The sequence below is a fragment of the Strigops habroptila genome, chromosome 2, assembly GCF_004027225.2.
Source record: "Strigops habroptila isolate Jane chromosome 2, bStrHab1.2.pri, whole genome shotgun sequence".
Taxonomy (NCBI): domain Eukaryota; kingdom Metazoa; phylum Chordata; class Aves; order Psittaciformes; family Psittacidae; genus Strigops; species Strigops habroptila.
Window position 1 is genome coordinate 1,086,890 of NC_044278.2, and position 12,121 is coordinate 1,099,010.

The 12,121-nt window shown below is 35.2% G+C and overlaps 1 protein-coding gene across 20 annotated transcripts in view; it reads left to right on the forward strand.

Moving 5' to 3' along the window:
- Positions 1-12,121, forward strand: part of ROBO2 (roundabout guidance receptor 2) — a 1,090,001-nt gene that overhangs the window by 992,874 nt on the left and 85,006 nt on the right. For all 20 annotated transcript variants that reach the window (XM_030471548.1, XM_030471544.1, XM_030471547.1 and 17 more), the window contains 4 exons: positions 4,370-4,575; positions 8,646-8,727; positions 9,415-9,580; positions 11,281-11,447. In XM_030471548.1, the coding sequence (XP_030327408.1) occupies positions 4,370-4,575; positions 8,646-8,727; positions 9,415-9,580; positions 11,281-11,447 (621 nt within the window). The remainder of the gene's footprint in view (positions 1-4,369; positions 4,576-8,645; positions 8,728-9,414; positions 9,581-11,280; positions 11,448-12,121) is intronic.

A 12,121-nucleotide genomic window follows, 5' to 3' on the forward strand; every position in this document is an offset into this window, starting at 1 on the left:
TATATAAATAAATGTACCATTAGATCACAGATATTTTTAAAATTGCTTTCAGTTAGGAAGTTAACCATGAATGTCCAAATAATCTCTTTTGGTTGATGCTGAGCAGAAATTATGGAAGCTAATGATTTTTATCAGTAAGGAAATCTAATTTAATGGTTTTAAAAATGTAATTAAAGATAAACACTGTTCATGCTAGCTATATACTTAAGCATTAGTGTTCTAGTTTTTGGCTGGTGATTTCAGTTTTACTTCATAGCCCAGAATTTTTCTGTTTGGTTAATGATTTAATAATAGTGGCGAGCCATCTTTTTCATTTTGAACACATTTTTGTTTGATCCAGAGTAATTTAGATCCAATTGAAGTTCCAATACAGAATGAAAACATGTCATGTGCAGAAAAACAAGTGCTTAATTATACCATATATAGCAGTGTTTCAGTTGTTACATCTTTGCACTTACAAGTCTTTACTGGAAATATTTTTAACTCAAGTGTTCATATCAGAAGAGATTACTAGCTGTGATGAAATGTGCTGAGTTGACTGATAATTTTGCTGATTATGGACTGTGCTAAGAGCCTTCAGTGTATTTGAAATTCAAATCTTGTGTTTTCTTGAAAGGCTACCATACAATCCACTGTCTAACGCACATCTGGAAAAGCAAAATTGTTTTAAAACTGGAGAGAACCTTAGCAACCCTTTCAAACTCAAGAAGTGAATATGCAACTCAGTCATAAAATGACAGATCATGCAAATAAACCAAATGCTTCCATCTAGCTATGTTTGTGCTCAAGATAAAAAGAATAGTTTACACTTAGTAATTTGTTCCATGCACAGAATATTTTGGAGAAGATCTCAATTTCTCCTAATCTAGTCATTATTAATATTTCTTAATAAAAAATTTGACCATTACATGCTCAACTGTAGGATCTGACTACTTTGCCCAGTTTGCCCAGGAGTTGCTGTTCAGGGTGAGTATTTGGATGGAGGAATAAACTTAATCTCCCACTGTGGATTTTTCTGGCAACGTACAAATGAACTGGTTTAGGATATTAAATCAATTAAAAAGATGGTGTTTCTGGGCTTTTGAATGAAAGCAGAAGGCTGGACCTATAAGGATAATTTAGAACAGGTAAAAAAAAATAAAAGAAGAAAAAAGGAGTTGGCAGCACACCTCAACAACTCTCTCTCCACTGATTTGGAGTGTACATTTGAGGCATTTCTCCCGAACTCCTGCAAATTTTTTACTATGGGTATACTGAATATTTAGACATGTCTCTCTCAAATCCCTCTGGAAGAATTTAATATCACTCATTTAATATCATTTAATATCACTTAATTTGCTCATCTGCAAATTTCCTACTACGATTCCTATTCCTCATTAAATATGTATTACGTTTTATAGCAAGCGTGGCAGTTTCAAACAGGAGAGATTCAGAACAACTTCACAGCTTCCTGTGAAGCTCTTCCACAAAACAGAAAGAGGATGGACTGGTCTCTGCTTTTCCACCTCTCAGGAGGGCACCCTGCCCTATTGTAGTAGTGTTCATAATGAGAATTTCATGACTTGTGTCTGATCTTCCCCATGAATTCACAAGGAAAACCTTCGAAATATTGATTTTGGAAGTAAGGACTTCATTTTGTCATTCTCTTATTTTCATTTCCTGTTGTAATTTCACCAAATTCCACCTAAATTAAGACATTGTTTCAGTTGATCAAATTGCGTTGTAAAGAATAAACTGTTCATTAACAAATATAATTTGCTCTTTTCTGATAATCTGCCCCAAATTTAAGCTGCATTTTATCACAAAAGGAATCTCGTATTTTTTCACTGATCAAAATAATGTATAATATAATGACTATATATATAATGCTGGCAAATAGATTCAAAGCCATTTTTTAAATTAAATTAATTTTTAAATCAGCTTCTCTTTTTCTATGCAAATATATTTTAGCCACACAAAATGTTTGTGTGGAATGGACATAAAAGTTTCCTGTTAGGAGAAAATAATGTAAAATTTAAATAAAAATAAAATGTAAAAGAAACTATCAAAACCCCCATCCTTTTTGTATATATTTTTCATTCTCTCTCTGGTCTTCAGAATGCTTATGATATATCATTTTAAACCGCTAACCCAGTTTTGAATTCTTACTAATGAGACCTATGTAGTAGGAATACAAGCACATATACACATTTTAGAGAAGATTTACAAGTCATAGTTGTGAAGACAATACAGTCGTTCACAGATCAGTGGAAACCCTAAGTGTTCATTTAACCTTTAGCCTTAGTGTCATGGAAACCTGTAGTGGTCTTTCACCCATAACACCCTTGAAAATGAAGATTCCTTCTGGCCAGGAGACTTTCAATTACACCATTGATCAGAGCTATTTAAAGGATTATGAGCTCCTCATTTGGGCTGTAAAAAAAACTAATCACATGCCAAAGAACAATATCTGTAATGCAGTAGGTTTTCAAAATACCTACACTGCTACACATAGGAAAGGCAATTAGACGCAGCAAGTAACTGCAATAGAATAGTTAGCAAATTAAGTTATTCTTTTTTCCTTACTTTTTAGATACCTAGAAAAGTGGTATTTGCTGGTTTACATTAAATCTAAAGGAAAACTGACACAGCTAAATTTTCATTTGAATATACTCATGCTGCAGATATGCTGATAGTACATATGAGCTGAGGTAATTTTTATTTCGTCAAATGGCTGAACTGTGTAGTCATAACAAACCTTAATGAGATAAAAAAATTCATATCAAGGTGAAAATACATTACATTTTCTCTTTTCTTGTAATACAGTTTTTCCTGCCCTGTCTCTGAGTTCAGTGAGTAATATTTCAGGATTTCCAAAATAGCTTTCACATTCTGGTGTTAATAAATAGTCTGTATTGGCTTTCTATTTTCAATTTCAATAAATGTGGTGAACTGGGACTCCAAGATGCTACTAATACTAACGATTCTATCCTTTGTATATCTTGTTAACAAAAGAAGGTAACTAGTATGTTTGCAACATTACAATTATTTTAGTTATAAAATATACCACTAACATCTCCCTAGTATTTTTAATTTATTAAACAGCATAATGAAAGCTTTGAGTCTGTTGAAGGTTTCTAGAGTTTTGCATCTCAAACAGCTCAAATAAAACAGAAATCATATTGCTTCACAATAATATATTTTCACTTCACTGCTAGAGTCAGATGTTGTGCATGGACTATAATGAAACAGATTCTCAGCTAGAATGAATGATTCAAACTCAATTGACATCAGTAGAGGCTGGCTAACTTACTCTGATTTAGGAGCTAATCCTGCCTGTTACAGTATTTAATACTAATCGTATAATTGTTCAGTGGCAGGTAAATATATAAAAATGAATTCTTGGTTCTGTTATGCTGGGTTTTTGCAGAAGTCATAACGTCGTTGCATTCAAGTATTTCACATTCATTTTGTATAACATTCTGTAGAAACAGAGAGTTTTATTTTGCTGTTTAACAGATAGCTTAGAAAATAGGATTAAGAGCAAAATTATTTATGAAGAATTGGTCTTTCAAGAAAAGTGAACGTGAGCATTTTACCCCATTTTCAAGTTATCCCACTGGTCATGGAATGAGGTTTATATGCAGCCATGCAATTGCTCACTGGTTTCAGAGTCCTTTAAGCAGTAATTCAATCATGCAAATGTAAATTATTAGGGGAAAAAATTAAGAGAGTTCACAGCTTTAAAAGACAATGAAATGGTTTGAGAAGAAGTAAGCCGTTAAATGGCTTGATGGAGTTTGAACTTTTCTCCACTGAAAATAGTGGTACAGTCATTGAGATCACTGAGATTATGAAAATGTTTTGTATTATTGTTTGCTGATGAATACTTGCAAGTTGAGCGTAAATGGGGAATGTGGTTGGTACCCATGCTAGAATGGCTATGGTGTTTCACTTTGAACTTTGACAGATTCTCTCTTTTAGGCCCTAAATCAGGTAAGCAATTAAGCACATTTTGATGTGACCTTAAACATGTGCTTTAAGTGCTTTACTAAATTAGAAGAAGTAAGAGGTGTACCTCAATTCTTTCCTGGATCAATATCTTCATTTTTATCCTATCTTAATCAAATGAGTCTGATGTCCTTTGCTAACAGAAGTTTTTATATCTAGGTGTTATCTCGCAGTGGTGAAATCAAATTCTTACAAAAATGCTTTTCAAATATGCCAGTTATTCCATGGGTTTAAAAAAAAAAAAAACAAACCAAACATTTTTAGCCTTTTAGAGGCTTACTTAAATTAATGCTTAAATTAGTGCTGTATCAAGCAAAGGAATAACTTCAGCAGAGGATTGTTAAAGGTGTGGATGCCAATGCGGGTGTCACTGTTTTAGTCTTGACAGATAGGCCTCCACCCATCATCCTCCAGGGGCCAGTCAATCAGACACTGGCAGTGGATGGGACAGCTTTGCTGAAGTGCAAGGCAACCGGTGACCCTCTCCCTGTCATCAGCTGGTTAAAAGAAGGATTCACCTTCCTGGGCCGAGACCCTCGAACATCCATACAGGATCAGGGGACGCTTCAGATTAAAACTCTGCGGGTGAGTAGCGATAACAAAACAATTGCTACAAGTGGTACATGGTTAGTCTTGAGCTGTCAGTGTGTGCTGCAAGCAGCTCTGCTGTCTTGCTGTCTCTTGTCTTCAAAATTAACTTAATTGTCTTTTTTACTATGAAATTCTCACTAAAAGTCCATATCCTATTTCATTCTTTGATATTGTGTAGGGAAGGAATGGGAAGGAGGGAAGAAGAGCCAAACTAGCATCAGATATTTCCCTTAGAATTCCCTAAAAGTAGAAATTATATTTAAAATCTTACAGAAGTTGTAGTAAAACACAGGAGTTGGGGTTGGAGAGACATGTAAAAGGACAGGCCTTCCTCATCTTTTCAGTCTGTTTTGCTGTGAAGCCACTGGCCTGCTGTCTCTCTTAAAACTTAGAGCAGTTCATTTTCAACACCCGATCATAATTTTCTAAGGAGCTGTTGTGCTAGCAAGTGATTCTGGAGTTCATCAGGGTTTGGCTGTGCACTTTCTCCATCAATGAATCTTGGCAGTCTTGAGCTGGCTGATTTATTCCAATGTTACGCTTGCTGGAGATGTTCCATCAGGCTGCAGATGGGAGAAGACAACTAATACTGTAACGTACATATAGTCATGTGCAGAGGGGTTTCTATTCAAAATGTAATGCCTATCATAATATTTACATTTTGACACCTGAGATAATACAGTAGCTTCAAAGTATAAAGATATCCTATAATATTCCAAGTAGCATAATGTCTGATTTTGTTCCTGAACATTGCATCACTAATCTTTGTCTGGGCTTTTAGTTTTTTCCCTGTTCAAAGATAAAAACGCACATATGTTTGTGTGTATGTGGACAAGCATGTATATGGAGAAATAGTAAGTTAAATGTAATTATTTGTCAAGAACTTAAAGGTAATTTCAGTAAACATTTAATTTCATCAGCAGAAATTTCTGCGGTTAGCTATGCTATCCAAAAAAATGTCAGTAAGTGTAGCTACTGAGGACAAGACATAAAGAGCAGATTCGTTTTCTGATACCATCATCTCATCAGTGATTGTAGATGAATTGCTAACTTCCTTGGAACAAAATGGAATTTATTAAAAAATTTATGCTAGCTTTCTTTGAGTAAACAATTTATCCTTCCTCCCTGAGCTGAAGGCAGGTTTAGGCCATGAAGGTTAATGCATTTTTCCTGTAGAGCTGGATTAAAGAGTGCGCTTGAATAGTCAAGATTCCCCAGTAGTGTTAAGAAAGCAGCAATTAAAGGTGGAAGCTTAGTGATTTCAAACAAACTTTCAGGCATCGATGATGGGCTTCTGTGGAGTGTCCATGAGGCAGAAGCTCCTGGGATACCTGTCTGCATGCAGCTATGCAAACAATGAAGTTGGTTCTGAATCGTGCCAGTGCATTAATCTTGCTGTTAGAGGCACAAGGTCTGTAAACGAAAGGGGAAAAAAAATGCTTGCAAGGAGAGAAGAAAACAGTATTAGCAGTGAGTGTGGTTTTGAAAGACATGAGGCTTTTATTGATCCTTAAGTGGCTCATTCGCTAGTAACCAATTTTCCTTAAAGGCTCAGAAAGACATTTTTTATAAACCTCTCGATTGCAGTAATGTGCACTGTTTGACTCAGACTTAAGAACAAAAAACACACACAACCATCAAAACCAGATTTCTTCTGCTTTTTTGTAATTTTTATGAATTAAATATGGATTTAAATCTGAAATGTTTTTCTCTCAGATGTACCTGAGTGAGGACTAGCAATGCTTCCTAAGTAAAAAATGGCCATAAAATGTGTTCAAGTACACTTACATACATACCCAAGTTCAAAACAAATTCATATTTATCAGCCAGATGTCCTCAGCCTTCTCCTCCCCTCACAAGTAATAATCACTACTGGAATCATAAAACATTTCAATATAAAGAAAGACAAGCTACTACTATTTAAGCCTTTGAGACCTTCCTCTTCTGCTGTGTAACTCCCTCTCTGTAAATCAAGTTATTCAAGTCTGCAGCAGTAACAGTGAACTATGGGCCACAGTCCTAAACATAAACCTAGACGTTTTTCTGATGAGCCAATCTTCCCAGTTGCTCTGAGGAAGACAACTGAAAACTCACATACACCACTCACTCAGTACTCTTTCAGACAGGCCAACACTGACAGAAAACTCCCTTATGCTCCAGAAAACTGTACCACACCAGATTTAGACACCAGCATTAACTAAGGAAGAAAACTATTTATTTTACTGAATAGCAAAGATTTTCCATTCACCTCCCCTGTTGTTTTTTCCATAGTGAAAAAAAAGTATAAATAATTGAATTACCAATATGCTATGTCTGTATCTAATCCATCCACAGTCTGGAAGTTAGATAATTCACCATAACTTGGAAGAAGCAGCATCTTTCCAGCTTGCTTTCTATGTTGAGTTTGCCTTCTGCAAATTACTCAGTTGTGTATACCCCATACTTCATTCAGTATGCCATACACCATCTGTCACCGTTGTACACAAATGAAGTTGAGAACTATATAGCCTTCAGAAATATTCTCCATTATCACATAATGAAGAACTGTATATTTAATAAAAGCTCAGAAGCAGCAAAATAAAACACCGCTTCAGAACGCTATAAGGCTCTCTCGCATCTGGAAAAATCTGTCTCCTTTCAAGAGCCTTTCTTATTTCATTAGCAGTACCTCTATATTTTGAGTCTTTGAGCCATTGTCAGAAGGGTTTAATTATTGTTTCTATTTCATGGAAAAAACATCTCCTAAAATGCAATTTATGCTCATTCAGACAATTGAACTGGCATTAATCAGTTGCTTCCTGCCCCTAAGAATGGTACACAGCAGTCCCAGTGTATCTGAAGAAAATACCAACAAAATTCAAACAGGACAAAGTTAAAAATCAATTAATTATATATCAACGAGTAATCTAAAGAGCATCTCACTTGACATTCTTCCTGAAGAATGAGGTATATGCACATATGCTATACTGCCAATCTGCATTTAGCAGAAAACCAATTACAATTCCTTAAAGTCCAATGAAGCTTCTTGGATGCAGTCCTATTTCCGTCAAGTAGTCTGATGGTGAATATAATTCTTCTCCTTTATCACTAGAGTCAGCACTCTTCCTCTTCTGCTTCCATCTCCAGATTACCATGCTTTATACTTAGTGGTGGGAGGGTTCCTTTGTATATTTTGTGCTTTGTAAAGTTACTGTTTTCCATCCATCTCTGTAGTCTTCACTAGTTCCTGTCTCAGAAATCTTTACTTTAAATTTAAGTAAGGAATAGCAAAACACTTGGCACATTTTTCACTAGAAAAAATCATACAGCATTGAGATTAATATTGATAATATAATTCAGAATGGTTTTCCCAAATAAATTTGAAATATATGAGCTGACAAGGGAATCATAGTAGTTTTACACAAATGAATTATTTTTTTGCTACCAAAGTGTCTCACAAGCCTGAAAGAAGATTCCATGTGAAACAGAAGAAAGGTAAGCATGGTGTAGGATCTAATTTAATTTTGTCATTTGAAAGTTGCTTGGAGGACTGTCTGTGTAGAGAGGACCACTGAGAAGTCTCAGCAACAGTATTTGTATGCTTGGTGGCCTTTATAGAAATGACTTCATTTGTCATAAGAATCTAAGATGATATGGCACTGAATGGCACTGGAAACTGTATCTCTGGGTCAGGGGATAATGAATGGTGAGACTTTATCCTCTAAGAAGTTAAGTGTTATTATATTGTTGCCTCATTTCACCTCCATTTGTTGTAACCAATACAAAGAATGACACTGTCTAAAACGTCCATCCTGTAGCACTTACGTGCTATACTGGTACCATTAACAACTTGAAAATTAGAATTAGAAAAATACTAGAAGCAATTAATCTTATTATGGTTCTCTAAAAGTAAGGCACCATTAAATGATTGCTTGAAATGTCCAGTGCCCTGTAGTCTGGTGTAAAATGTAGGGTAAGTCCTTCTTACTACGAAACACTTAGAAAAAGAAAACTAGAGTAAACTCAGTCATTTGATTGATTCTAAAAGGTTGTTAAAACTGCCCTTAACTATTTTTAATGTCTAGCTGTCCGATACTGGGACTTACACTTGTGTTGCTACAAGTTCCAGTGGGGAGACATCTTGGAGTGCTGTGCTGGAGGTGACAGGTAAGCAATGTCCAGGGGCTTTTTTCAGTTGGCGCAAAATGAAAGTGTAAGGTATATTAGAGCAGTCTGAGTCCAATAATCTGTTCTAGAAATTCTGGGGTTGAGATGGAGAAGTTTTGGGTGGGAAGGCTGATTCCCTCACTAATTTCGTTGCCTTTAAATGCCCATTAACACTGCAACAATTCGTATTTGTATCCAGTGAACAATGATATGCTATAACTCTTCTCAACAGGAGTATTAATAAGCTGAGGATTCATCCAGTAATTGGCTCAGGCAAGAAAACTATTATTCCTATACAAAGGCCTGCCAAAGTCCAGTGTGCTCTCTCTGAGTACTGGAGTTGATCTGCATATGGGAACTTTCTCAGACTTCTAGTAACTGAGGTTTTGATATTCTATGTAAACTTCAGCTAAGCTGGGCTTTTGGTTTCCTTTTTTTTTCTTTTCTATAGAATATATTTGTATAACCTTTTTTTGTTTTTCAGTATGTACCTAAAGAATGATAGCTCTTCATCCAAATATGTACATGGTAATGCAACTTATTGTGGACTTAGTTCTGTGCAGATTAAGAACATTGGTTATGCTGATTTTCCAGATGTTTGGCATGTTTTTCCTTTTATTCTTCTTCTTCGACCAAATTTATACAATCAAGGATAAAAAGTAATTGTTTTGTATTTGCCCCTCATAGAATCCGGTGGAGCAACAGTCAGTAAAAATTATGATATAAATGACCTCCCTGGGCCACCATCCAAACCTCAGGTCACTGATGTTACAAAGAACAGTGTCACCCTGTCCTGGCAACCAGGGACTCCTGGAAGCCTACCAGCTAGTGCATATATCATTGAGGCTTTTAGGTATGTGAATTACGCTACTTTTTCTCTCTTTCCTTTCTAATCTTGTTTAAACCCTGGTACCAGTTGTTCTATTATGGTATTCTTTTGGACTCTACATATAGCATTAAAGCTCATTAAAAGACTCAACTCCTATGGCAGGCATTGATTCTTATTTTTTAATGTGGGGTTTTGGTTTCTTTTTTAATTTATTATTTTTTTCTAGGTGATTAATGAGAGGAGCATCTAACTATTTCTTCAAGGCAATGGAAATATAAACAGGACAATACAGTCATTATTTGTTACTTTTCCCACAGTAGTGATGATCAGTGAGTTTCCTGTGGGAATGCTGCAGGTCAAATCATTTGGGCCGGTGTTATATTGACTGCCATAGTACAAATAACCTGAAAATACATGGATGATCCTGAAGCCTCTCTGCATACTTTAGTTCATGTTCTTGTTAAAGCACCACCTATTAAAGAGTGAAAGCATTTTCTGTTTCTATTTTTTACTGTTTTAGATACATTTAGCTTTTTCAGCTGAAAGTTTTGTGTTGATAATTTAAGATTTTGTCCATCAGCATGAGGCTGAATCCAGCTGCTCCCTTCAACACAGCAGCAATTAATACGTGCTATGAAAGAACTCCTGGGCTCCAATTCAGCAAGTTTGTTTAAGCATAGCCCATAACTCTCATGTGTATCAATAGTATATACTTCAGCTTAAAAATGTTCACATTCTTGAATGTTTTCATTAATCAAGATGTTCAACAAATGGCAAATGATTTAATTCATCTTTTAATTAAAATGAATGCAGGAATTTGTCAAAATCATATGCATGCAAATTTAAGAAGCTAGAGTGATAATGCTTCATTGTTCTATGTTAATACACAAAGAACACTATTGCATATGCAGACTGTTGATTTTGGTCTGGAACTTACCCATTGTGTATTGCATGAAGGAAACAATTGAAACAATGTGAAACTTGTAGCTTTTAATTTTCTTTTTCCCTTTAATATATCTGAAGTTTTTTTTTATCAATGCTATACAACAAAGCACAACAAGATAAAATCTTCTCTTTAAACTTTTGTGATATTTCACCCTAGATTTGCTTTAATGGCATCCTGTCAAGAACTTTAACAAAATCCAGGCATTTTCATTAGAAGCTGTTTTTAACAATCACAAATTGAAATATCTTCATGCAGTGGATTGTAATCTAATAATAATGTCCAATGGAAGATGTAGTGACAGAAAAAAATATTCATATGCTTTCCTTCATTTACAAGCATATTTTCAGCAGGTTTTTTCTAACTTTGAGTATGAATTTAGTTCAAGGAGTATACTTTTCTTCCAATGACAATTTATTGACATAATTTACTTAGCAGTATAGAAAATTATTATTTTAACAGGATTTTCTTTTTTAAGGTTTATGTTCAAGAGTGGCCTATTTATAAATCAAATTTACTTTACAGCTTTCCAAACTTCCCTTTGCAGGTGTTTATTTTAGAGAAATAGCAAAAGCTTTTGCTTCTACTGAAAGGAGAACAGCTATGTGATGTTTTTTTAATCCTATCTTGACGAGTTAACTGAAACAAATACTTTTATTTTTACCCTACTTTTACAACTTTTTCCTGTACTTAGACTTGATGTAGAGTTACAGAAGTAGGTATTTTCACTTTATTTTTCTCTTGCATTGGTCCATAATCTTCAACCCTCTTGTCATTGCAGTCAATCTGTGAGCAATAGTTGGCAAACAGTGGCTAACCATGTGAAGACCACTCTCTACACTGTGAGAGGACTGCGCCCCAATACAATCTACCTATTTATGGTGAGAGCTATTAATTCACAAGGCCTGAGTGATCCCAGCCCTATGTCAGATCCTGTCCGAACACAAGGTAATAGTAATTATTAAGGTTTATGTGCTTGAGCTAAAATAGAAAGAGTGAACTGAGAGTTGACCTATAAGTCAGTCTGGTCATTTGGCTTTAGTATCCTGACTGAAGGAGTCATGAATTGGGCTTAACCAATAAAGATAAAAAATAGGCCAATGTTTGCTGTATCGATCTGGAGCTTAGGAGCAATAGGTTAGCTCTTTAATCCTTTGTAGACTGTAAACATTTTGGTTTGCAGTTCGTTTAGACTTGGTGAGCTCCTTGATGCCTGGTTTCTATTGAAAGTAATGTGAGTTATCCAAGCTTTTCTGAAAAGTGCTCAGAATACCACGCTCTCCTCACTATGTTTCCTCTTTTTGTCCTTACTTCTTCTCCATTATTCTAATAGGGATATTCTATAATAACAAGTACTTATGATAGACAGACACCGTGATTTGCATTAGTTCTAATCAGAAGACCTGCAAAAAATATCTGCAGTGTGTTGATTAATCTGGTCCAAAATCTAGGCAGAGAATTAATGTCAATTAAGGCATCTGCATGCTAAGAATATTTCGAAGTTATTCTGAGAAAAGTATGGGTCTTCTACTTACTTACCTAGATTTCTGAGTTCTTTATATTAATCCATTGCATAAAGAAAGAGGGAAGGCTGAAGTGAAGTGATATAATTGATAGCTGTG